The 27,855-nt window shown below is 39.6% G+C and overlaps 1 protein-coding gene across 1 annotated transcript in view; it reads right to left on the bottom strand.

The window, feature by feature from the left end:
- Nucleotides 1–27,855, bottom strand: part of abcc2 (ATP-binding cassette, sub-family C (CFTR/MRP), member 2) — a 35,170-nt gene that overhangs the window by 5,609 nt on the left and 1,706 nt on the right. Inside the window, exons 2-24 of the mRNA XM_070542416.1 lie at nt 25,059–25,229; nt 24,839–24,976; nt 24,617–24,757; nt 24,385–24,507; nt 24,244–24,299; nt 23,909–24,158; nt 23,658–23,827; nt 20,419–20,596; nt 18,803–19,057; nt 16,794–16,859; nt 16,570–16,707; nt 16,319–16,465; nt 16,158–16,242; nt 15,456–15,522; nt 13,284–13,410; nt 12,234–12,410; nt 11,959–12,126; nt 6,452–6,632; nt 6,166–6,301; nt 4,883–4,985; nt 4,565–4,784; nt 3,724–3,878; nt 3,437–3,592 (exon numbers count right to left, since the gene is read on the bottom strand). Coding sequence (XP_070398517.1) covers nt 3,437–3,592; nt 3,724–3,878; nt 4,565–4,784; nt 4,883–4,985; nt 6,166–6,301; nt 6,452–6,632; nt 11,959–12,126; nt 12,234–12,410; nt 13,284–13,410; nt 15,456–15,522; nt 16,158–16,242; nt 16,319–16,465; nt 16,570–16,707; nt 16,794–16,859; nt 18,803–19,057; nt 20,419–20,596; nt 23,658–23,827; nt 23,909–24,158; nt 24,244–24,299; nt 24,385–24,507; nt 24,617–24,757; nt 24,839–24,976; nt 25,059–25,229 — 3,408 coding nt within the window. The remainder of the gene's footprint in view (nt 1–3,436; nt 3,593–3,723; nt 3,879–4,564; nt 4,785–4,882; nt 4,986–6,165; nt 6,302–6,451; nt 6,633–11,958; nt 12,127–12,233; nt 12,411–13,283; nt 13,411–15,455; nt 15,523–16,157; nt 16,243–16,318; nt 16,466–16,569; nt 16,708–16,793; nt 16,860–18,802; nt 19,058–20,418; nt 20,597–23,657; nt 23,828–23,908; nt 24,159–24,243; nt 24,300–24,384; nt 24,508–24,616; nt 24,758–24,838; nt 24,977–25,058; nt 25,230–27,855) is intronic.

Consider the following 27,855-nt stretch of genomic DNA (forward strand, 5'->3'; position numbering starts at 1 on the left):
AAGGCGGTGGGGGTCTTTATTGCATTAACCCTGTAAAAGGTCATTTTAACGCACACTGGCTCAAGAAAATGATTTAAAAATATGAAAAAGTTACACGTGTTTGAGCCACTTGGAAATTAGCTTACTGAACTAGTATTTCTGAGTATCATATATTTGAGCAGTAGTAAACAGTAAGGAAATTAATAAGTACTTTGTACTGGTGTGTCTTGTTTATAGTAATTAGCTTTTAAATGCATTTTACGTGGTAAACATGTGTGGCTCCAACACATAACTACCTACACCCGTGTACTTTTTATTTTAAGTGCAATCCATTTGCAGGCGTTTTTTCTAGATGGCTAACTAATTGGGTTTTACTGTGTAGTTGAGACAAACTTCAACTGTTCATAAATAACAGCCATATTTAGATGATTTCTAAATCTGTTTAAATCCAAATAAAAAGTACAAATGTACAGCTGCTGAAACTAAAAACTCCTTTTCCAAAGGGAGCAAAAAACATTTAATTTATATTTTATGTGCAGTGATTTATATGTGCATTTTCATACTGTTTAGCAATAGATATAAATTAATTAGCACCAAAACCTAATATTATTCAGGTACATGCATTTCATGCAGGCTGAAAACCACCACTGACTGGTCATTGCTATTGGACCCTCAGGCAGCAATGAATGTGACAGAATTCACGGCACGGACTGGAAACCTCCGACTCTGGCCGAAAGACTATTTTAATTATTTCTTTCAAAAAAAATAAAAGAGAAAATTCCTCATTCACAGATTAAAATTTCTGTATCTTTAAAACATTTGTATATTCATATTTTCCAATAAGGCACACATCTTATTTTACTAAGAGTGGTTTGAAAACATGGCAAAGGAGTTTTGTTCACTGTTTTTAAAATACTTCTTTTGCTGGAATTGTTTCTGATCGATTGAGCCGAAGAGGAAAATCGTTCTAGCAGTCATCTGAAAGCATGAACACCCATTTCCCCTCGACCAGAATGGAGAAGAACCATCTGGCTTTTTACTCATAATGCCATTTAGGTTCTGAGGTTGAGTCCTGGCTAGATATGTCAGCTCGGACCAAGGACCATTTCTCTGAGCAGATCACTGTTCAGCTGCAGGTGAATGAACTTGATGTGTTAATGGGCAGATTAGGATTGCTTGTAGCCATACCTAGTGCTAAAAGGCAATTTTAAAGAGCAAGTCACCCCCTACCAGAGTCTAACTCCACTCCCACTTCATGTTTGAAAAATGCAACAAATGCTGTTGCCAGGCAGACCGAGAGGGCGGAGCCGCTAACAAATACACACACACACACAGGCTCAGGACAGCATTGTGACATCATAATGCACCAGTTTACATCATAGCATACCTCTTAGCCAATAGCGGTGGCAGATTTAAATTAAAATACAGTGCAGAGTTTTTACCTGACAACGGCACAACACTGCCAGTTTTAGGCAGAATATTTAAATTTTGACCAAGATGCACTGAAGTGCCAAATTATTGACGACACGTGTCTGCAGCACGATTAGACACACATTTATATAGTTTATCAGCAAAAAAAAGTTTATTTGGGGGTGACTTGCTCTTTAAGAGCTTTGTGTTTTGAATGAATATTTTACAGTTTGGTGGTGGTTTCCCTTCATTTAAACATTTGTTTAAATGGAATTTTTTTAACCCTTTGATGCATGAATTATGAAATCTTCAACCATGATTTTTTAACCATTTTTTTCATTCATCTTTAGGTGTGAATGAAACAAATTTCAACAAATTTTTTTGGTAAAATTTTATTATTTACAAATAATTTATTACATGTCCCCCTCAGTGGACACCGTGCATTCTGAGCATGAAATATGTTGGCTTGGCTAACTGAAGTCCAAATGGAGGGGCTCAAATGCAATTAAGTCTTCAACAGCTGTGCTTAATAGCAAAAATAAATAAATAACAATTTTGAGTACCTGTCCACTGTAGTGACCATTATGCATCAAAGGGTTAATGGAATGTGTTTTATTCATTGCTATTTTTCAACAGGTTTTATGTTATTTTTAGAGGTGGAACTCAACAAAAACAATCTAATCAGAGGCTTTGTAATTTTGATTAATCACATTTTAATTGTTCAAGACAATTTGCACCCAGGAACCTTGTGCTTATTAAAAATAATTTTAGTGAGGCACAGATGACATAACCACACTTTAATGAGTATATTTCTGTAACCACAAGGTCTGTTTGATTTCTTTGGTCTCACTGGGGCTAAAAACGCTATTTTCTAATTCCGCTTGTTTTGTGCCATAGATTTCACATATGATGTCCGTGAATTTTAAAGACATTTTGATACCAAGAGCACGCTTATTTTTGAATGGGGGAAAATGCTATTTTAGATTTTGTGCGGAAATAAGTCCGGGACTACAAATGTGCATCACGAAAGTGACGTCATCGAACCAGACACGGGAGAAAAACTGAGGGAAAAAGGCTGCAAGTTCAGCAAACTTCCCACAGGAGGAAAGAAACACCATAAATCTGGTCATTTGGTAAGTAGCAGCTATGCTAGGGGAGGAGAGATTATGTGGTGACGTCACATATGCGGTGTGCCAATTTTTGGTGTGTAGTCATGCTAATTACGAACTTTTACAAGCCAATACATCTCAAACTACCTGACTGGCGTGGTCAAAACACCCATCACTACTTTTCATTTAAATTGCAGAACAACATATGTGCGATCCAGGGCGTAAGAAAGCGAATTAGAAAATACCGTTTTTAGCCCCGTTGAGTTCCATTCATTTTTTCGTTCTTCCGGGGACCCATGACCCGACCAGAAAGGGAGGAGTCTTAGGCTCCCTATATGTGTTAAACACTGTACATGTTGTGTATTGAACTGAAAACTAGGTGGCTGCAGAGCACCGCTAAATATATAGAGGTGTAGTGTAGAGTCCAGGGGAAGTTCTGCTGAGGGTTACAAGATGAATGTTGCATGTATGCTTGTTCTTTCTGCTGTAATAGTTTATATGGATAAAGTTCTGCCTGCTTTCTACCACCTGCAAAACATAACAGTAAAAAAGTAGATATTTTTTCTTTTCATCATGAAGAATTCATAAAAAATGTAATTTTGTGATTAATAATTGGAGTTTCAATTGCATTTGGAGCACATAAAAAGGTTTATACGATCTTGTAACACAGGCGCTGAAGTTTATTTAGAGATTCAGCTCGACGATATTTATTGATACATAGGGCATACATTTTGATGCTAGACTTTTCTGGCCTCAATTGGAGCTTAGCCTCGAGGGGTAAATTTGCAACATATTATTTTTTCTAATTAATTCATTGTAATTAAAGCGTTACATTCCCACTCCTAGTTATTTTCCAAATATTTGAATACAATTCGCTTTCTCCTCTTCAATATATTTAGGTAATTTTTTTTTTTTTTGCCTCCTTTAAGTGAACTCACCTGTACAAAGTAGTAGATAACTGCTAGAGGTACAATGATTATGGCAAAGAAAGGAGTGGCCAGACAGATGACAAACAGTGTTCCCAGTACACCCAGTAGACACAGTAACCAGGAGCGGAAGGATTGAGGAATGGCTTCATCTACAGTGAATATGTCCTGCAGAACCAGCATAAGGGAAATTAGTCTAATTCAGCTAAATCACATTATACACATTACTTTCTTTTTTGTGGCAACTCTTTTTTACAGGTGAAAAGAAAAGTAGTGCAAACAAAACATGAAACCCGAACCTTTGCAAAGCGGTTGACCACTCTCCCAATGGGCGTAGTGTCGAAAAAAATCATGGGCACTCTCAGAATGTTGTTAAGCAGTTGAGAATGCATAATACGAGATGCATTAATGGAAGCATTGGCGAGGAGCAGCGTGCCAAGAAACACAAACAGACCTGCAATAAAAAACAAAGCATTTATAGTATAGGTGGACAAAAGCACAACGGTAAATTTGATTAGACCCAAAAAAGTTTAAGTAATGCTGCCTTTTACTGATGCCTTTCCTACATTTAAATACAGATGCCAAAAGACCTTGTTACGTGTCAGTTGATCAAAAGTTTCATGAACTGAAAAATTATGTTTGTCTTTGTTCTTATCCTGGGTAATAAGTGTGTGGTATAATTCACCCTTCAGTACATGTTTTTAAGGTAGTGAAGTGCCTGGTGTGTCAAGAACAGTCTGAGAGATTAAAAAAAAAAGAGCAAGAAACATTTTATGTTGCATAACCAGGAAATGTGCCACTTCCAATTTAAGACGCATCTAAATGCACTTTAAAAGTAAATTACATCTCATTAATCAACAAATCCATCAGAATTTGTCCTTATTTTAAGTTTACAAATGCAAGACTGGGCTCATGCACATTCACCAGAAAAAAAGATCATTAATTGAACTTGATGTTACAAAAATATGTTAATTATTCCTTCTCATCTCATTTATCACAACTAGCCTAAAGTAGGGCTTATCAAAATAACAAAAGATTATTATGTAAATTGAGTGTGCACCATATTTAAAGAATACGAGTCTTAGTTTTAAAGCTAATTGGTGTCATTTTAAAGATATTCCAGTGATGACATTTAGTTACCCTGAGCCACTCCGAGAGCACCAAACACTCCCACCCTGCTGTCTCTCATTGAGGCAGGATAGGTCTTGTTGTAGTAAACGGTTGCGTCGTTGGTCCAGTCGCTCAGCCACAGATTCTGACCAATGAAAGCCACGTTCTGGATGAAGTAAATAATCAAGACCCAAACAGAATATCCCCAGCCCATGGCTCGCAGGTACTGCAGGTATACTGAAAATTTTACCTGGATGATTAAAAAAAAAGAGAGGAATAGAAATAATTGCCAATTTTCCAGCAAAATATTATAAAATTTGATGTATTAAAAGAAAAAAAAGTGCTTACATGTCCAGTTTCCATTGCCTCCTTTTCAATCAGTCTCTGACCTTTCTTTGTTTCACCGGCCTTTTCAGTAACTTTTAAAGTGCTGTTTTTTCTCAATCTAACACTGGAAAAGAACATGAATGACAATTAGCAGTGAATGTACAGGGCCAGGGGCTGCTTTGTCGGGGGATTCAAGGTGGGCCAGTGTCTTTTGAAAGAAAGCTTGGACAACGTACTTTGGAATAAAACTTTTTATGTTATTAATGTGGGTTAGGGTTAGCGTGGATTAACTTGGACGTCTTTCAAGTGACGTCTGTAACATACCAGTGGTCAAATTTTCACCAACAAATTGACCAGAAATTAACTTTCATTTGCAGACAAACACACCATCTGTCTCTTCTCCGGCCAACAAAAACTCTTCTGTCCATCATAAGACTCACGAACAAGCAGGAAGTGACGTAACCGACTGTTCTTCTCTTACCAAAAGAACTACCACCAGCCCGATACCGCCACCTGCTGGCGAGTTTTAATCCGGGTGCTTAATTAAATCTCTTTCCAGTCTCTAACAACTTTTAATCCATTCTATTCTTTCCAAATTAAAGGTTTTGTGGCATCCTCAGGATGGCTGCAGACCGGGATAAATTGTTGATGGATTTTCTCACTAAAATAAGACTTGAACTGAAACAGGAGCGGTCCAACCTAAAACAGGAAGTACTGATGATCAGAACAGATTAGCAAAGTCCTGAAAAGGCTGATTTGGTACAAGGACACAGCGGCTGAGAATGCCGAGCCATCATATCTCCTGGACATTTTTCTCCCTCCCAGAAATTCTCTGAACCCCTATAGTGGACACACAGCTAATACATATTTTTTGAAGTTATTTTTTGGGTGATTATTTAGCACAATGCATGATGTGGAACTACAGATTATGAAATCATTTATCTGAAATTGAAAAGTGATGTCGATAAAATATTTTTGTTTTCACTCAGATAAATAAAGCACAATATTTTTTTTATAAAATTGTTATATTTGGAAACTAATTGAAAAGCTGGGTTGTGTAATTGCTGTTGTTATATTGCTGTAATTACTAAATCACTAAAATATAAAATAGTTAAAGGCAAAGTTGGTTATGTTTTCTTATAAATGAGCCTCTCTAGGAAAGCAGCTAGCCCCAGCCTGGACCCCACTCTAATTTTAGCCTAGAACATCCACTTGAAAGGACTAAAAACATTCAATATTGTATTTGTTTGCTTGCTAGTTAGTTTAAGTGTAATTTGCCTGTTTATACTAAAGTGTGATCGAACCTGCCGCCTCTCTGGCTTCGGCGGATGCTGTTCTCTCTCTTCAGTGTAAAAGAAACAGCATCTTCTGGAGGAAAGTCTGGCTGAGTGTCATCCCCATCAGGCATGAATTCTAAGTCTTCTGTATCCTGGCAACCATCTGAAAGCATATTGATAAAAAATGAATAGCCACACACACAAATACAAACTACATTAAACTTATATGCAGCAACAGTTTGAGCACAGCCTTGAAAGCGCATCATTCTATCGAGTTGTATTCCAACCAGGATGACGGGAATGATATCATTACCTTCCTCTGTGCTCTGATTACTATGCTCTTTGGCATACGTGTCCAAAAATTCTGAAAATGCTCCTTTGCTGGCACGGAGGCTCTTGTAGGATCCAAACTCAGAAACCCGTCCATCCACCAGGACCACCACCTCATCTACAAACGGCAGGAAGCTGATTCCATGAGTCACCAGGATCCGAGTCTGTACAGACAAAAGCACACACCGATTCAGCGCTGAGATCAAAGGTCTATTTGCTGATTATAAAAACATTTTTTACATGGCTTTTGCAATGATTTTTTTTATTTTAAAAATCATTTTAGTAAAAAGTTACTAACAAATCTGATTCAACTCAGCAAACAGGTGGGTGTTTTATGATGGAAAAATGCTGCAGGGATTCAATTATTTCAGCTGGCAAACAAATGAACTGTGCTGGGTGACTTATTGAAAAGACATGTCATTAAACGCATGCTATTAGCATGGAAAAGTTATTACGGTGTCTCAGAAGGGTCAGGTTGCTGGAAAGAAACAAAACCTTCAAAGAAAGCCCATCGATAAAAACAGAAAGGACGACAAACTTTCAGATTTGACAAGAAGCCGTGGCAAGAAAAACAATCTTCAGTTATTTTGAATTAGAATCATTTAACTATGAATGAAATCTAATTAAGGAAAAGTAACAAAATAATTCACTAGAGTGTTGAATTCTAAAAGAAAGTTTGTTTTTGCAAAACACTTGAGACAATACAGCTGTGCAGCTTTAAGTAAAACCCTAGTAGGATAGTCTCATTTAAAGAAGTTTGAACTTTGGAGCCTTTGACAAAAGGTCTTGTGGTCGAATGTGTCCAGATTACTGAGTGATGAACACATAAGATGATGCATCCACTAAGATGGCTGGGTCCCAGTTCAGAACTATTATAAACTCAAAGTATCAGGTGAGCAGAAGAACTAAAGTTTTAGAAAACTCAAGTCAAGTCAAAATTTATATAGCACATTAAAAGGCAACAGCCGTTGCCCCAAAGTGCTGCACATAGGCATTAAAAGTAAAAAAAAAAAAAAAAAAAGGAGCTGACAAAAGCACAGGCAGATAAGACAAAATACATAAAAACAACAAAAGAATAAAACAAAGATCACATATGAAAAGATAAAAAAGAAAGAAAAGCTTGTGGCTCGTTGATTATCTTATCAGTGAAATTCCAAGGCATTCAAATGCGTTTTCAGTTGTAATTTAAAAAAGGCCATAGTATCAGCCATCTTAACCTCAAGGGCCAAGCTGTTCCACAGGACAGGAGCCATCACGGAGAAGGCTCTAGCACCCTTAGTTTTGAACTGTGACCTGAGTGTTGCTAGCAAATGAAAGTCAGCTGATCTCAACCTTCTAGACAGGACACAGGGCCGAATAAGGTCGCACATATATGGGGAGCCAATCCAAGCAGATGTTTAAAAACCAGCAGTAGCATCTTAAAATCAATCCTGAACTTAACAGGAAGCCAGTGAATATCAGTCAGAACAGGAGTGGTGTGATCATACTTTCTTGACCCTGTAAGGCAGGGGTCGGCAACCTGTTCCCATCAAAGAGCCATTATTACCCATTTCCCACAGTAAACACTGGGAGCCACAGTAGCCGTGGCATTGTGGGCGTGGCCTACCCTCAGACAGCAGAGAGCTGCTTTAACCAATCACAACAGGTTACAGCAGCCAGTACCGGTCTCTCGTGCACGTCAAAATTATCTTTCATGAAAAAGATAATCAATAAAACAATTTATATAATGTGGATCCAGAAGTTGTAGCCCGTCTGTGCCTACAATATGTTGATATTTTTCACCCTGTTGGTGGTTTTACTGAGCAGGTGCCACTTTTGTCATACGTTTCTTTTTAAAACATGTTTATACTGTTCAGAATACAAATCCAGGCTCTGTCACGTTTGATTGTTGTAATTAAACTTTGTAGGTGGGGAAGGTCAGAAAAGGATCCGATCATTTTGTTTTTCCCTCATTTACAATGACGGAGATAACGGCGCAGTGCGCCTGGTTCTGGTGTTAATCAAGTTTAATTTTATCTATTTTAACAAGAAAACAGAACAGTTAAAAGCAGGGCTTGTGTTGACCGGACAGTTCCAGTATTTGACCGTTTATTTTGACGGAGAAAGAATAGAAAGAATTACCCTGACGCATGCAGACGAACTGACATTTTATTCTACGCACATCGCAGATGTAGCTAAATCACTCAAGAAAAGATTCCCATCTGAACATCTGAGCTGGACATTGCTCATCACAGCTCGCTGTCAGCGTGTACTACATAAGGTACACAGCGAGCTGAAGATGTGGAGATTGGCTTGGAGCGCGTCGCAGAACCAGAGCGCATGCAGGAAGATTCCTCCGACTGAAGCGAACGTTTTCCAAACCCTGTCTCTCAGAGAGACTTGTCACTTAGAAAATGTTCCTTGATTATGAAACTTTGGCTGAATAGTGCTTGTTCCTGTCTCCAATGTGGCGACACATCCAGGAGCCGTCTGAGGAGAATCCCAGAATCTCTTCAGCTCAGAATGCGCCTATGATTACGCACAAGCGTAACGCGTCAACCCGGTCTCACAGTAAGACCGGGTTGGAACTGTTCAGGTTTACGCAGACAATCTTTACATTTAGAAGTGGCATCCAGATGTAAAATTTATGCAGTAAAATATAAAGCTTTTTATTTAAATATCCATTCATTATTTTACAGGCACAGAGAGCCGCATCAGATGGATGGAAGAGCCGCATGCGGCTCCAGAGCCGCGGGTTGCCGACCCCTGCTGTAAGGCAAGCTGCAGCTCTCTGGATGTTCTGTAAGTGACCTAAAGCAGACTGTGGCAAGCCAATGTATAACACATTGCAGTAGTCCAGATGTGAAGAGATCATAACATGTATAAAAGTTGCAATAGGTCAACATAGATCTTAATCCTACTAAGTAGCCTCAGTTGAAAGAAACTAGCCTTCACCATTGCACCTGATCTGCAAAGGTGAGATCTGAGTCTAAAACATCCCCCAAGCTCCTAACTGTTGAAGGACAGTAGGCGGAAAGATCTCCATGGCTGCTTTTTGGGTTAGGTAGTGCAGTAGATGACCTAAAGACAATGATCTCGGTCTTCCTCTGGTTCCGTTTGAGGAAGTTTGTGTCAAACAAACAAGCAAATAAATGCCCAGATCATCAATTGTTCCAGCAGCTGAAGGTATATTTCAGAATGACTGTGCTTGAATTCATTAAACCCAGGTACAGTGTATTTCATGACGTATCATTTCATAGATCACCAATGAGTCCTAAATTTAGTTTAATTAGACACTTTTTGAAGGTGGGAAGGCTTTATGTGGTAGTTGGATTCTGCAAACATTTCCAGAAACACCACAATTAAAGGAGACATTTATTTTTCTCAAGTTATAACAGTTCTATGGTCAATACAACATGTTTGTGAAGTTCTTTAAATCCCTCTCTCATAAAGCCATTTCAGCAGTTTTATACTTGATATTTTCAGTACCTTCCAGAATGAGCCATTTCAGGGCTATGTCACTTTAAGAAAGCAAGCTGTTGATGGCCACGCCCATCCATCCCCTGATTGGCTGCTATAAGCTGAGAAGCTGAGAGGAGCTTGGGGTAGAGCCGCTGCTCCTCCAGCAGCAACTCCTCTTCCCAGTTTGTGCCATCCAAAACAAATACATTTAGATTGTCTTAGGCTAGTGGCTCCCAAACTTATTTAGCCACGCACCCCCAGCCCCACATCAGGGCATGGCTATATATATATATATATATATATATATATATATATATAGCCAGATACATCAGGCGTCATGCTAAACAGTCACTTGACAGACAGGGTTAAAAAAATATGATCGACCTTTTTCCCCATCACTTTCATTTTATTTTTATGCATGTATTTTTGAAATATTAGTTAAAAAAACATTCAATACCATTACAATTTCCTTTGATTTAATTTTAAATCAATATTGAGAGTGCCCAGGTAGCACCTAAACAATGTAATTTAAATGCAGTTTTCTTAAAGCAGGAACGTTTAACCAGAGCTCTCTCCTTCCTTCTGCTCTGTGTAAACCTGAACTGATCACCTACTTGTGCGTAATCAAATGTCTATAGGGGAAAAGATGGAAAAGCTATAGCCATGAGGTTCACTTTTGCCTCAGACCGACTTATTGTTGTTTTATGGTGTGGCTGAATCTGCGATCCGCTGCCACGCAGACTAGAATAACAAATGCTGCAGTAACATGAGTTGTAGTCAGGTTCATGAGGAGTCACTGGCTGGAGCGGACCAGACTTTAATACGTCATCCCAAAATGGAAGCTAATATCTTAATATGACCTTGAATGAAAAATGTTATAAAACCTCTTAAAAGTCTTTTATCACGGAAGCGGCAGCGTTCATTTCTGCTTTCAGTCTGACGGCACAGCGCAGCGTACTGTTGTTGAATCAGTATATGTGTGTGTGTGTGTGGCACAGCTCCATGAGCTGCTCCAGTCACTGTGTCTCGTTATTGGCGCCATTTAAACCAATGATGTAAAATTACTTCTGCCCAGCCCAGATGTGCTCACATGTGCACCCGTGAGTCGTGGTTCCGCTGGAACGCGTCTGACCTCTGATAGACGCACTCTAAACTTCAGATCTTCAGCGTGCTGTTAATAGCCTGACACGTTTAGAATGCTGTCCCACAGTCAGTGTGCTAATATAATGATATAATAATGCTAAAATGCTCAGATGGGCATCATTTCTTGATTTATTTAGTTACATCCACAATGTTCTGTGTGTGAGGTTTACAATGTCAGAACACCTGCATGAGACAGGGTGTTAATTACAATCTGCCAGAATGACTCACCACCTTCAGATTCCTCCAACACCGTTAAAAATGATCAAATACGGAACATATCTCGCTATTGACAGCGTGCGCAGGTCAGAGTGCTGAAGCTCGGAGCGCATTATTATTATGAAGCTAGGGCACATGCGGAGGACACACACACACACACACACACACACACACACACACACACACACACACACACACACACACACACACACACACACACACACACACACACACACACACACACACACACACACACACACACACACACACACACACACACACACACACACACACACACACACACACACACACACACACACACACACACACACACACACACACACACACACACAATATACTTGATTTCAATTGCATTTATTGGGCCCACTTACTTTTTCTTTGGCCCACCCACAAATGAGTTTCTGGCTACGCTAATGGTGACATATGACAGACTTCTCTGAGCTCAGCAGCCATTACACTTTTCACCTCGCGCACCCCCTAGCGGCAGCTCGCGCACCCCCAGGGAATCCCTGTTTTAGGCACATAATTCCCAAAAACAAACACCGATGGAAAACGCTTATTTTTTTAGGCATAGAGTTTTTATAGAAGCAGTAGAGACCCACATGGCACCACAAAATGATGAAGAATGTGCCTCAAATATGTCCCCTTTATTGCTGGAAGAGCACAAACCTTGTTTTTGAGAATTCCATTTGGGCCAATAACTTTATCAAAGATGTGTTTTCCCACATGAGCGTCCACTGCAGACAAGGGATCATCTAACAGGTAAATGTCAGCCTGGCTGTAAGCTGCCCTGGCCAAGCTCACACGTTGCTTCTGGCCTCCTGAGAGGTTGATGCCCTACGGATGGGAACGGAAGTAAATAAAAGCAGCAATTTCAGTTACACTTACTTTGTGGAGTGAACAAATTCCAGCAAAGATCACAAATGAGTAATCCAAATTTTTACCTTTTCTCCAATCTCAGTGAGATCCCCCGCAGCCAACAATTTCAGGTCAGGGCCGAGAGCGCAAGCTTCAATCACATTTTGGAACTTTTTGTCCTCATATGGAGAGCCAAACAAGATGTTATCCCGCAGAGTGGCGTTTTGGATCCAGGCTTGTTGTGGAACAAATGCAAGAGAGCCCTAAATGAAAACACAGAAATACAGTTGGGGCAACAAATTCCTCTTGGCTGCCTTCTCATTTTTAGATTCATGGCTATAATAAGTTAACCCTGCCTATTTGAACAAGGAATAAATGAAATGTGCAGCTTTCTTTGTGAATAAGAGGACACTATCAGAAATTATTTGGTATGAAATGGAGGCATAACGGTTTTATCCCTCATAAAATAAACTTATATCCTGTGTAATAATTATAAACTCAAAGTCCTCAAAGTGCTCTTAAAAACGACTATCATCCCTTGAGCTCCTCCAATCAGATATTTTTAATACAAAAAAATGTGCCAGTGGATTCCTTTTCAGTCCTAAAATGAGGAAAATTGCTCATCTTCATGTATCTTATGTGACTTATAAAGCACAGACCAATATTCCACTTCATCCAAGAGTGCTTTGATCTTCCTCTTTTGCCAGGATTTTTAATTATTGTCCGATATTACAGCACCTGCAGAATCTTCATTCTACAAGAGTACATATGTTACCGTGTATTAATTATACTAATTATTATAATTCAGCCACTCCAGGAGCTGTATAAAAATATCCTCCTTCACGTTTCAGTAATAGCTTTTATTGTTTTATTTAAATCTGCTCTCCATGATCGGGACAACTTTGAATTAATTAATATTAGTATTTAATTACAACACGCCCTTGTCTGATTTTGTGTGCAAAAGCCAAATACAAGGAATATCTACCTTCATGTCATTATTGAATCCTTTTTTACGAAAATGACCTCTTGAATTAAAATGAAAATGGATTGCCCATTTCAAACACTTCTAAGTTATTAAAAAACACTTAACATAACTGTGTCAACACACTGTTAGCAACTTGAATAAAGACAGAAACCTGAATATTAATGAAGCCTTTAGTGCAGTGCATCTCTCCCAGGAGGGCTGACATGAGAGAGGATTTCCCTGAGCCCACAGCCCCCACCACAGCCACCAGTCGACCTGGTTTGATGTCCAAAGACAGACTGACAAAAGAGGAAAGATATATATATATTTCAATATTGGAACATTTTGTTAGGATGTTTGAAATCAGCCTTTTTTAAAACAATATCTGGTATATGAAAAGTCAAACTGTTCATTTCCAATACTGATATAAATCAATAACAAAATGAAAGGTCCCCCCTCATGAAAGTAAAACTAAATTATTTGAGGTAGCTTACCCCAAAATCAGTAAATTTCAACAGTTTTGTTCTCGACAGTTTCAGTACCTTCCAAAATGAGCCGTTCCCGGGCTCTGTCACCTTAGGAAAACAAGCTTGAGCTGGCCACACCCACCCGTTCCCCACCTAGACTGCTTAGAAGTTCCAATATCCAGGAGGGACTTGTAGTGAAGCTGCTGCTCCTCCAGCAGCTGCTCTCTTACACCTGAGAAGTAGCTCAAATCTAATTTCTCAGTTTGTGACATCACAAACAGGAACATTTTGAAACGGCTTGTTTTAGGCATATAATAAATTAACTAAAATCAAACACAAACACAAAACAGACGAACAGGCTTTTTTTCAGGTTTGTAGTGTTTAGAGGCAGTAGAGACCCGCATGGCAGCACAACATGATGCAAAATGTGCAGTTTGCATTATATGTACCCTTTAAGCACACAATACACAAAAAAAGAATCCCCAGAATTTGGACATTTTAACTCATTCACTGCCAATGACGACAAAAGTCGTCATTTGCATTTTTTACTGTGTGGGCATCGGAACAAGCCCCGCACCATAAGAACAAATATCCCAGCTTTAAAGCCGATCTTCGTCCACATATGTCACACGTCACGTGATCAGGAAGCAGAAAATCCATGTGTTAGGAGTTTGTTTTGGGCCGCTGCTTTTTGAAAAAGTGAGGCACGAACCAGAAAAGCTTCTGCCGATCACAATTCAACAACGGATTATGAAAGAACGGATAACGCTCGAAACGCACGGGTTCTTTCTGATGCAAGAGGTAAGTCTCCGCTTTGTTTTGGTAGTTTTGGCGTCAACATCATCCAAGCGCAACGTTCTGTGACTCTTAAAAAAACTGTAAAAATGGTGAGAAACGCTGGCAGCGAAGGCCTTTACCGATCAGGAAACAGCTGGCAGTGAATGAGTTAAATGAGGAGAAGTAACTGAAGAGTTTAACGTATAATATGTACATGGTATCCAAAGGATGTGTCATTAAAAATGGAAAAACCAACACAGATTAACTTCCGATTTTACATTACAATACAAATAATGGTAAGCGGCCTGTATTTGTATGGGGCCTTCTTAGGGTTCTACAACCCCCCAAGGCGCTTCACCACACAATCAGTCATTCATCCATTCACACACTGGTGAGGATAAGCTATGATGGAGCTACAGCTGCCCTGGGGTGCACTGACAGAGGTGTGGCATGCCGATCACAGGTGCGACCAGTCCCTCCGACCACCACCAACAAGCAAGGCGGGTTCGAACCTGCAACCTTCCGATTACTGGACAACACGCCCTACCTAAGCTACTGCTGCCCTCCAAATCATAGTAATCATAGAGAAATTGCATTAATGATGACAATAAAAAGGTCGATAATATCAAACATCCCTAGTTAAAGGGAACAAAGAATCTAAACCCACGTTTTCTCATTGTTTGTGAATAAAAACAGTTTGGATGGTCAAAAGAAGCATGTCAAAAAGTCAAAGTCGTGCGTGGCCTACTTTTTATGTAAATTGAAAAGTTTAAAAATGCCAGAGAAAAACTTCACAATGTGGAGTCCTTCCTCCTCCAATCTGCAGTCTCCAGTGTCTGAGGCCTTCTGGTTTAAACCAACCAATTAGCAAGTAGCTCATTAGCATATTCATGTCCTGGCCAAGTGGGAGGGGTAAACAGCTCTTTTCAGAGCAAGGCTGATTTAGGGGGTTTAGAATAGTCTGTATCAGGGCTACTGGGACAGATGAAAGACCAAAGAAAATTTCTTATGCTTCTTAGAGATTCAAAGCAGTGTTTTAGATTGCTGATAAACTGCATTCTTTGTCCCCTTTACAACATATATGTGACTAACAGACATACTTTTTCAGAAACGGCTCTGCATCTCTTTCCCATGCATAGGAACCATCACATATGCTGACAGCAGAATCTAAATGAAGAAAAAAAGTTTGTTACTAATGCATCAGTTAACCTGCAAAAAAATAACCAGCATTAAAGAGACAATGTGTAGTTTTTACCTTTAATCTCTGGAAATAGCCATTGAAACATTGAAAATGAATAAAATGATGTCCAGTTGTTGAAAAATATTGGCGGCTCTGTACCATATAACCATTAAAAGCTGGTCTAAAGGGCATAGGGCATGGGTCTAGCGTCTTTGGGGGACGCCGTATTAGACGTTTCCTTCTGGCCGGCTGTGTCCAGAGCCTGTCGATGACGTCACTCACGTACGACTTTCGGACGTTACGTTACCATGTTCAAAAACATTTAAGCAGTAAGACACACAAATTTAACGACAAAACTGCTAAACTCTTTCCAAAACCTAAGTGTAGGAACAGAATCTACAAAAGGTATTGCTGTATTATGATGACGTCATCGGCAGGCGCAGGACCCCGAGCAGATCCGGAGACTACAGCGCCAGAAAACGACAATCAACATTGCATTCTCTCGCAGTGATATGGTGAAAAACTACCCTGAAAAGTATGTATGTACTGCCCCCTAGCACCAGGAACTACACACCACCTTTTTAAAAGCAGAGAAAACTGAAAATCTTGATGGTGAACTTACTGAAACTGGAGTCGTGCCTCACAATGTCACTTTCAAGTTCATCCCCTCCCAGAAACTTCTCGAGCCTCTTTTTAGACACTGATGTCTGTTGTGAAGGAACAGATTAAGTTATTATAGGTCTGGTGTGTGTACATGAACAAAAAGTGTTGTGGCTTCTTTACCTGCACAATGGAAGCAATAAGCATGGGCAGCATGGCCAGCGGGAACCGGAGGATGTTGAAGAGAGAGATGGAAGTGAAAGCTTTCTCTGCAGTTAATACGTTGTCTGGGCTCACACCAACAAACACCGCGAATGTGGCAAGAGACACCTGGCATGGAATAAGAACGATAAAGAGTGGGTGTAAGATCGGTTTTCTAATACCCCTAATAGGGATTTGTATCACTTTTTCACTTTCTCATTCAGACGACTCACCAGCGCTGGGGCACAGGAAAAGACGAATGTGGATACAGATGTCAAGTAGGCAAACTTCCTCATGACCTTCAGTTCTTCACCTCTAATTCCTTCTACCTGAGCCTGAAAGGACGGCTCCCATGCAAACAACTTCAAAATCTGAAAGATGTGGAAAAAGGGCACCGAAATACTAAAGTAAAACAATACTGAGTAAGGATGGAAGCGTGTTGAGGATCAGCACTCACCTTTATTCCATTCAGCATTTCATTCATGATTTTCAGCCGCTTGTCTTTGAATTTCATGTTTTCAACCTGTAGACAAATATGTTTAAGCTCAAGTTGAACAGGAAAAATATACATTTGTATAGCGCAGACGTCTGCAATTAAACAGCAGCGATTAGATGATTTTACCATGAAAGTCATGAGTTTAAATAAAACACATGATATTGTCATGGTCAGACCTAGTGACATCAGCCAGATCCAACAACAGTCAAACACAGAGAAAGTTTTAAAGAGTTTATTAAAGGACTTGTTAAAGCGATCGGGACCAGCTGGAGTCAGTTCCGGGTGGCGGGGCCTTCTGAAAACAGCAGCGGTGTTCAGCGGTGAGGGATGCCGATGAAGGAGAGTACTCAGATTCAGACTGGAACTGAGGCAATAGACGGGTTCCCTGGTCAGACAGACTGAGGTCGGAAAACAGGCAGGCTCCATGGTCAGTCCGGCAGAGAACAATAGCTAGCTAGCTAGCTAGCAGACAGACGCAGACGAAGAGACAGAGACAGAGACAGAGACAGAGACAGAGACAGAGACAGAGACAGAGACAGAGACAGAGACAGAGACAGAGACAGAGACAGAGACAAACACAAACACAAACACAAACACAAACACAAACACAAACACAAACACAAACACAAACACAAACACTCGAAGGACTGTGACAGGGCAGCAGACGATCTCGCACTGAGCAGCAGGAGCCAGGTGCTTAAATAGTGAGCAGCACAGGTGGAATTAATCAGCTAGATTACTGCTGCTGTAGGGAGACGGGAAAACACAGATCAGGGCATGATCATGACAGATATGGCATAAGGGTAATTACCCTGCTGCATTGATTATCTTTGATTAAGTGGCCTTAAAGGAAGCAGAGTAAAGACTGAAACTAATAATTATGACAGATATTTAAAGCCACTTGAAGCTCAAAGAATGGGTGTTTGAAGATCTGAATGCACCTCTAACTCTCACACTGACTGATTCACCACTAATTTCGAAGTGGCATCATGATCCAAGAGTTGTTTTGCTAAGTAGGAAAGATATGCCAACGTAAATCAACCAGTAAGTCCATAGCTGGGGCTTTAGAGACAACAAAGCAACACCTGACTGGTACCAAAGACAGACGGAGCACAACTAAAGAACTTTTATGAGCTCTGCAGGTTTTCATGGTGGCTACAAAAATCCCTGGGAACCATTGGAGTAATGACCAGCTGAAAGGAAATAAAGCCGTCATAACTTCAGCTCCTCACAACACATGGAAGGATTTCGCCCAAAATTCAGCTTCTCTGCCGGATGGAACAACAGGGATCCTGGAGTACGTTAGGGAGAGCATCCATGATGATCTACTTTCGAAGGATTTCCAATCAAACACTTCCCTGCAAACAAAGTCGCATGGACGTGGAGATCATGTCTATATTGAGTCTGTCAGTCCAGGCCACGTTTGTAGGACATCCAAACTTGGTCTTTGCACAGTGGGAAATAGTAGGTTATAAGATTAAATGATGCTACGTGGACAGAATGGCCTTTAGAAACATTTTGGTTGGTTACTGGAAGTTTCAAAGTAAAGCTGGAAAAACTAAATTTGGTGTCTGGAAATTAATAAAAGAAGGCAAGGTAGAGTTCTAGCAAGGGGCCAGAGCTTAAAGATGAAGGCTAAAGATGTGGAAGGTTAAATTCCATCTCTGTGAGAGATCACGTGAGCATTCGGGGCTCTGGAAGTAATACTCTAGCAAAAAACAAACACAGCAAAGAACTTTTTTCATAAAAGTAGACGATGTGAACAGAAAACAAAAACAGCAAGTAAGAATTGGTTTCTCAGTGAACTTGGTCTTTTCACCTTTGATATAATATTTATAATCTTAATATTTTCATTATATCAAAGACAAAACAAGTTATTTCTGACGTGAAGCTTAAATTCTAACACAAACAGTTCCCTGAGTACATGTTTGGTCCAGTAGGGATTTCATATGTTCATGCATTTTGATTACCTGCAATTTTCTGGCCTTGTTGGCTAATAGTCCATTGATTGGCACCATCAGCACCATCACTGCTAGACCTGCCAACACAGAGGGCCCCAGTTCTATCCAGAGGAAAGCAATGGAAATGACGATCTGTAGAGGGCAGGACCACAACAGGTGGATAAAGTTGGTCACATCGTTGAAGCGTTGGGCGTCTGCCGACATGAGGTTCACAGTTTCCCCAACTGTTGACTCCTTACGATTATCATTAGACATCACCAAGGCCTTGGAAATAAATAAAAAAGAACAGAATTCAGAAAAAGACAGATGGGATGGGGGGGGGGGGGGGGGGTACATAAGACAGTTATAAATTTGAGAAGGGAAGTGAACACTAGAAGTGACTAATGTCACTACTTAAGGGCCATTCTGCTTTAACAGTTGGTGTTTGGCTGCAACACATCATAGCAATTATAAATTTATCCAAAACGCATTTTGTAATGATTAATGTATACAGTTGAGTTTTTGAATGAAAGTAATACGCAACTTTCCATACAATTAAGGGATTTGTGTCTATTGTATCAGGACAGTTTAAACCTCAGTCCAGGGCTGGCTGATCAAAATTAATAATGTAAATAAAAATTTAACAATGGTTTATGAACTTCTTGACAACTATAATATAATATCAAACAACAGAGCACAAAGGAAGGACTGGTTCTGCACGGATCATTTTAAATACGACACATTTACAGCGTGTTGATGGCGTCCGTTTCTCAATACCCGACTACACTAGGATGTTCTTGTGTACTAGACAAGTATGTTCTTGGCAAGTACAGCAGAAGGTCCATTCTACCGAGTACATGAGGATGAGGACGGCATTTGGAGCAGAACCGTACTCATTTGTGTCATGGCAACAAGTGCTGCTTGTTTCTAGCGACTGTTAAAAGGACCTGACGTAAATATAAAAGTCTAGTTTGTTCCTTAAATAACAAAATAACAGCTAAACCATATTATTTGTATTATATTTGGTACACTTTTGATGAAAACTGATAAAATATCAGAATTTCCCATTGTTAAATTGACCCTCCCACTGTCTTTATGGGTGACCCCGCGAGGAAAGTAGACCATTAAGCAGGATTGATGGTTTATCCCTTGAGGTCCATGTGACGCTTTGGATGACAGAAGGATGCATTAATACATCCTCGAAAAAGGGCGGAGCAAGAACCCATCCAGGAACTTTGAGTGGCCGTGCCATGATATGTACTTAAGATTGGAACAATACTCGGGCCATCACTGGTGAGAACTCACAAGGACGTGAATATACAAGTTCAGACGAGTGCGCATATTTAGAAACGGCCAGTGTGTTAGTAAAAGAAAGTAGGTGTTAATAAAGAGGCGTTTACTTGATTATCTTTCGGTCTGTTCAGATGTGGGATGTACCACAAGAACATGCCTCTCTCTTAACGTGTTGAGTTTATTGCTAACGCTAATTATTTTCTACTTTCTGAATACACTGAAACCATAAAAAAGATGATTAGTTTCTCTCCTTTTCCTCTCAGTGTGTTAAAATAGTGAGTTTCCAGACTGAGGAGCAACTTTCCTGGGAGCTGGTGGGCTTGTGTAAAAGATGCAGGTGCTTCTGTTTTTACCTTTTTATACACAGCAGCCATGATGGCCGTGCGAACCTTCATCCCCAGAACAAAGCATCTCTGGAAATACTGCTGCAGGAACAGAGACTGCAGGAGAGCCACCACCAGCAGCAGCACCGCATACAGATACCCCTCCCAGTCATAGCTCGACGGCTTCTGAGTGAAAGAGATCATCATTCTGGAAAAGAGAGGGAGAAGATATAGTGGGGCAAAAAAGTATTTAGTCAGCCACCGATTGTGCAAGTTCTCCCACTTAAAATGATGACAGAGGTCAGTAATTTCCATCATAGGTACACTTCAACTGTGAGAGACAGAATGTGAAAAAAAATCCATGAGTTCACATGGCAGGATTTTTAAAGAATTTATTTGTAAATCAGGGTGGAAAAGAAGTATTTGGTCAATAACAAAAAGTCAACTCAATACTTTGTAACATAACCTTTGTTGGCAATAACAGAGGTCAAACGATTACTTTAGGTCTTTACCAGGTTTGCACACACAGTAGCTGGTATTTTGGCCAATTCCTCCATGCAGATCTTCTCGAGAGCAGTGATGTTTTGGGACTGTCGCCGAGCAACACGGACTTTCAACTCCCTCCACAGATTTTTTTATGGGGTTGAGGTCTGGAGACTGGCTAGGCCACTCCAGGACTTTAAAATGCTTCTTACGGAGCCACTCCTTTGTTGCCCGGGCGGTGTGTTTGGGATCATTGTCGTGTTGGAAGACCCAGCCACGTTTCATCTTCAAAGCTCTCACTGATGGAAGGAGGTTTTGGCTCAGAATCTCACGATGCATGGCCCCATTCATTCTGTCCTCAACACGGATCAGTCGTCCTGTCCCCTTAGCAGAAAAATGTGCTCTCTGGCAAACTTCAGACGGTCCTGGACATGCACTGGCTTCAGCAGCGGAACACGTCTGGCATTGCAGGATTTTATTCCCTGCCATTGTAGTGTGTTACTGATGGTGACCTTTGTTACTGTGGTCCCAGCTCTCTGCAGGTCATTCACCAGGTTCCCCCGTGTGGTTCTGGGATTCTTGCTCACCGTTCTCATGATCATTTCGACCCCACGGGATGAGATCTTGCGTGGAGCCCCAGATCGAGGGAGATTATCAGTGGTCTTGTATGTCTTCCATTTTCTGAGAATTGTTCCCACAGTTGATTTTTTCACACCAAGCTGCTTGCCTATTGTAGATTCACTCTTCCCAGTCTGGTGCAGGTCTACAATTCTTTTCCTGGTGTCCTTCGAAAGCTCTTTGGTCTTGGCCATAGTGGAGTTTGGAGTCTGACTGTTTGAGGCTGTGGACAGGTGTCTTTTATACAGATAATGAGTTCAAACAGGTGCCATTAATACAGGTAACGAGTGGAGGGCAGAAAAGCTTCTTAAAGAAGATGTTACAGGTATGTGAGAGCCAGAGATTTTCCTTGTTTGAAGTGACCAAATACTTATTTTCCACCCTGATTTACAAATAAATTCTTTAAAAATCCTGCCATGTGAATTCATGGATTTTTTTCACATTCTGTCTCTCACAGTTGAAGTGTACCTATGATGTAAATTACTGACCTCTGTCATCATTTTAAGTGGGAGAACTTGCACAATCGGTGGCTGACTAAATACTTTTTTGCCCCACTGTATATGTTAATGGATATTAGATCTGCTGTTTTACAAGAATTTTACTAATGCAACTTTTTCTGTCTTGAATGGATTACATATTGTTGATTTTTTTCTTTTCCTTTTTACCATTAGGTATCTTTGTTCCCTGCTTTATAATCCATCCTGATGTAAGCGGTTGATGTTTAAACACATCGATGAGTGGTTAATTGTTAAACGACGGCCAGGCTAGCTTTAAAATGGAATTCCTCTGACGTTAAAAACCTGATTGCACATTCTGGGTAACAATATTGTATGTGTGGGCAAAAATAGGAGGATTTTGTTTGCTCAAGTGGAATCAGCATAAAATAGATGAATCATAATAAAATTGCTCTAGTTAAATATTTATTAAAAGAAATTTTGAAGAATAGTTGAAACTACATTTTTGTAGTTTTAGTTGGGAGATACAGTAGTTGTGTTCAATAAACGAGTCAAAAGAATAAAAAAATGGAATCATCAATAAAACATGTTCGTTTGTGAATCATTAGTTCATTTAGTGATTGCTATTGCACTGCTCTAATCTAGTCTATCAACTGTGATGTAGTCCTCTGATTCAGAAAGGTGCTACACAAGTGCTGGTCATTTTTCATTTAGTCACCAGTGTGGCCAGTTCCAGCTTGTTTTATTTTAAGTGACAGAGTCCTGAAATGACTCATTTTGGAAGGTACTAAAACTGTCATACTTTAAAACTGCAGAAAACCACTTTATGCGACAGGGATTTACCATAACAGGTTTATTTATAAAGCACATTTAAAAACAGCATGACAGCTGACCAAAGTGCTGTACAGTAAGGAACAGAGAAGCTTCATATTAAAGAGATACTTAGCAACTTTTTCATATTTTTAAATCATTTTCTTGAGCCAGTATAGCTCTTATCACCCAGTGTGGCCAGAATATCGCACTTGCAACTTCACAGTTGCCGGTCCGGTCTGTTGGGACTTCACCACGTTTCCTGCATGTTTTAGATCACGAACACAGCTGATTTGTTTAATTTAGTGATGAATCACTCCTGTAGACACTTAGGAACGCTGGGAGAGCTGTTAGATTAAGGTTAAAAAGACAAATGCAGAGCGAGGAGAAAGGTTTTGGTTTTGATTCTACAAACATACACTAGGGGGTGCTAAAAGCAAGCAAAACTGTCTAGTCTCCATAAAAGATAGAATTCATGAGTCAAAAATGACATAAAATGTGTTAAAAGTGGAGGGGAAGTGCATTCCCTAGTTTGGAGGCAGTGAATGAGATGGCCAGCTTCCCACGAGATTTGTAATGCATCCTCGAGATGCACAGGAGGAATTGATCTGCTGATCTCAGAGTTGTGGAAGGGAAGTAAGGCCTGAGCAGACCAGTGAGTTCATTTAGTGTAAGGATTTACAGACCTTCATAAGTATGGACCACAGAACTATTATCACTCAGTAAAAAAAGTCATAATATTTCCCTTTTAATGACTGCAGCAAAATGTAGCTGTATGGTTCTAAAGTGCATTTACCTGGTACAGTAATCTCGATGTTTCAAAAGTGGTTCAATGTAGCTATTTTCAAGATAAATGAAGAATGATCATCTCTTGATCATTTTATAAAACTGAATGTGACTCACTTGAGGAGCTGAGGGCTGACAAAAGCCAAAAGGTCCTGCAACAGTTTGAACACGGCAGATTCAATCAGAATCCATTTAAAGGTTTTGTAAATGGACATGATCAGCCAGTCGCTTGGATAACTCTTTTCCTCCTTTTTCTTCTTTTCATCTTTGTTCTTCTTTTTGTCTTCCTAAAGTAAAATGTAGAAGCACATCTTTAGAGGGAAAACTACCAGAGAATCTACTAGAACTGTATGTTTGAAGGAACTCACCATCATCAGAACGTCCTGACTCACACCTTTACCCATACTGTTGGTGAAGCCCGTCTGAGAAGTTTCTTCTTGTAGTGCGTTTTTAACCACTCTCTTCTTCAAGGTCTTCTGGAATCGAACCCGAGCTTTTCCCAGCTCGGACCTCACGTGTTGCTGGAAACTCTCGCTGATGTGGGCTGTGGTTTCCACCTCGTTCAGCTCCCACATGTCCTCCTGAACCAGTGACTGCTTGAAGCCTTTCATCACCATACTAACAAAAAATAAAAGGAGGTGTTGGTTAAAAGTGCACATGGGAGCGTCAGCTTCAATCATTTTTGTAGGAGTGATGAATTTACCTGTTAAACCAATTGAAAGTGATTCTGCTTATGAAAGCTGCACCAGCTTCTGGATTCTGTGAAACACAAAGTCAGAAATAAAACAGCAATTAGGGTGCAGTACATTTCATTTTAAAAGTTTTTTTTAAACATAAAAAGAACCTTTTTAATAAGCTCCTGGTCCTCCCGAGAGACATCTGCCACAGCGGAGAGTATAAGTGCAATCACCTCCAACCCGAAGGAGATGTTAAAAAGGGAGAAACGAGGAATGTCCCTGACTTCTCCCTGAAACAACAACAACATAAGAATAAAGGAGAGGCAGCACAGTTAAATACAGTGAGCTAGCATTCATCATTATCAGCTCTGATTGTGTTTATTCACTCGACTACCATACCAGGCTCAGCGCCTGTCGTAGGAGGGTCTGGAAAGGAAAGATGTCACACAGAACGAGGAGAAGCCAGAAGAGAAAGAGAGTGGTGGAGTCTACCGCTCTCTCCCTTCTCCTCACCGCTTCCTGACACAGCAGCATGAGGATCTAACAAAAGGTCAAAACATTAAAATAAGGAACGTTTACAAGCACTAGAGCTAATTTTACAACACAAAGGTGAACATTTACCCATGTGACAGCAAAGAGGACAGGGTTTGTGTAGTAAACAGGAGAGTTTTTCTCTGAGGAGCTGTGTGGACCATAATCTTCTCCTAAAGTGACCGCCAAACCTGCGATGGCCGTCAGGAGCAACAGAGACACCACGAGCTGAGACGAGACAGACAGAAAACTCGATCATGATGCTGAAGATAAACACATGTCTATGTTTTGGATTTGTGGTGTGTGTTACCTGTTTGAAGAGATAAAGCTTGGACTTGTGTTTTACTTGTGTCCTTTTGCACAAAGATATCAGGTGCCAGGGTGCACAGAGCCACAGGAAGCCCAGGGGGATCCAGACCAGAACGGTCTGCTCTAAGCATACTGGGAGGTCTGGGTCCGCTTTATCCAGATAGGACGCATTCTGGAGAAACACACACACACACACACACACACACACACACACACACACACACACACACACACACACACACACACACACACACACACACACACACGTAAAATTTATCTTTTTTTAAAAAGATTATAATGTTCAATTTTAATGATTAGATGATTTTGTCTGAACAAAAACTAATTAGGATCGGTTTTAATATGTTTTGGGTGTTTAATAAAACTTCTGCCAGTCAGAAAAAGTTTGATACTTGGAATTTCATTTTCAATACAAAGGGTTTTTTGCTAAACTATGCAGAAAATGTCAATCATAAAGCGTTTGAATTCAATTCTTTGATTTACAACCAAAAAGAAAAGTGACCCAAAAATAAAAATAAAAATCCAAGGACAAAGCAGTCATACGGAGCGTCACAACCAAATATTCCACATATTTGGTTGTGACGCTCCATATGACTGCTTTGTCCTTTGTTTTTTTATTTTATTTAGTTGTTTATTATTTCATTTAGGTAATTGTTCTTTTTTTCATGGGGCTAATGTTTTGTTTTAATTTTTTGTTTTTCCCTTTATTCCCCTTGTCCTTGTTAATTAGGAATCAAACAGTTTTTTTTGGAATTAAACAAAACAGGAACAAAATTAACAAATAAAATGCTTAAGAGGACATTTGAGATGAAGTGTTGTTCCCCTTTTCCTTCCTCCTCCGCCATCTGTTGATTTCTGTGATGGTAATAAACCGCCAGCAGGATGGCATTTAACTGAAGAGTAAATTTTAAATAAACACTATGTATTTTTATGTATTGTTGATTGTTATTCCATAGATTTCTGCTGTGTGAGAAGGTCTAACTAATGTGATGCGGTGATATTTCCCCTCTTTTTCCAGTTAACTCATTAACTACCATTGACGACAAAAGTCGTCATTTGCATCTTTTTACTGTGTGGGCGTCGGAACGAGCCCCCGCACAGTGGGAACAAACATCCCAGCTCTAAAGCCGATCTTCATCCGTGTATGTCACACGTCACATGATCAGGAAGCAGGAAATCCACGTGTTAGGAGATCACTTTGGGCCGCTGCTGTAAAAACAGTGAGGAGCGAACCAGAAAAGCTTCTGCCGATCACAATTCGACAACGAATTATGAAAGAACTGATAACACTCGAAACATGTAAATTCTTCCTGATGTAAGAGGTGATTCTCTGCTTTGTTTAGTTAGTTTTGGCGTCGACATCATCCTAGAGTGCAACGTTCTGCGACTCTTAAAAAACTGAAAATGAAACGGCTGGCAGTGAACGAGTTAAGCAGTATTGTTACCAGTACCAGTAAGTGATACTTAAAAAGTAATGTTTGAGATGTACACTGCAAAAAATGATTTCTAAGAAAGTACAAAAAAATCTAACTTGTAGACATGTTAAATAAATCTAGTATTTTTTTTTACTTTCTGAGAAATCATTTTTTGCAGCATAAGACTTATAAAATTTACCTCAGCAAATGAGCATAGGTGAAACTTATTGAGAATGGTGCAAAAAGTCAATCATGTTAGTAACTCTACAGAAAAGGTGAAACTAATATAAGAGTTTCATAGATTTCATGCAAATCCAGATATTCCAAGCCTTTATTGGTTATAATTGTGATGATCATGGCTTACAGCTGATGAAAACCCCACATTCAAAATCTCAGACTATTAGAATATTGTGAAAAGGTTCAAAATTCTAGAATCAAAGATTCATCTTCTCAGCTAATTCATCCAAAATACCTGCAAATCCTCCCCGAGCCTTTAGATGGTCTCTCAGTCAAAGTAAAAAAAAAAACTCTGGCAGTACATTCTCATTTATCGCGTTTCACCTGTAATTCCTTTCGCACGCCTAAGCTTCCAAAGTGACCCATAAATCTTTTATAATTAAAGTAATTCAAACATGGAAAATTATTCTTTTTTAAGCTAAAAAATAAGTTGTATGAGATCAGATTACTCAGGGAAATGGGTAACAAGATACACAAGAGATCTGAATGTGTTGTGTTGATTAAAAAAAGCAATCATCATAAATGGATGATCACTGATTTATTATCTGAAGCATGTGTGTTTTACAGGCTATAAAAAGCACAACAGGAGGGTTGATAATGAATCAGCAGTGGCTCACGTGTTTCTAAACCTTTATTCAGGGATTATTTTTAAATTATAATTACCTTTTCTAGGCCTAAACTTTAAAATAATAAAATAATCTTGGTAAAATGTCACTGCTCTATGAGCAGAAACTTGCTGGTTAGTGTCTAGTGATAATGAGGAGAAAAGAGAAGAGGTGTCCTATTACAAAAACACAACAAGCACCCAAAGAAAGATATTTTATATTTCAAATTCATCACATCTGCCATGCAAACACATTTTCATAAAAGAAGTTGTAACCTTTAACACAGAATTAATTAAAGCTCAATGAAAATGTCATGCAGCATAGCTTTGTGTGTTTGGATTAAATGTTTGGTGTTAATCATTGAGGATGTATGAGTGCAAGCTTTAATAATTAACTGAAATATTTAATTAGAAATCTGTGTGAAAGCATTTGTTTAATTACAGGAAGTGATACATGTCAGGTCTGAACAACAACATTCTTCATTTTACAAATTGGTTTAAAAAAGTGAGAACTCAGTTATTGG

Source organism: Nothobranchius furzeri, chromosome 12 (genome assembly GCF_043380555.1).
Source record: "Nothobranchius furzeri strain GRZ-AD chromosome 12, NfurGRZ-RIMD1, whole genome shotgun sequence".
Lineage (NCBI taxonomy): Eukaryota > Metazoa > Chordata > Actinopteri > Cyprinodontiformes > Nothobranchiidae > Nothobranchius > Nothobranchius furzeri.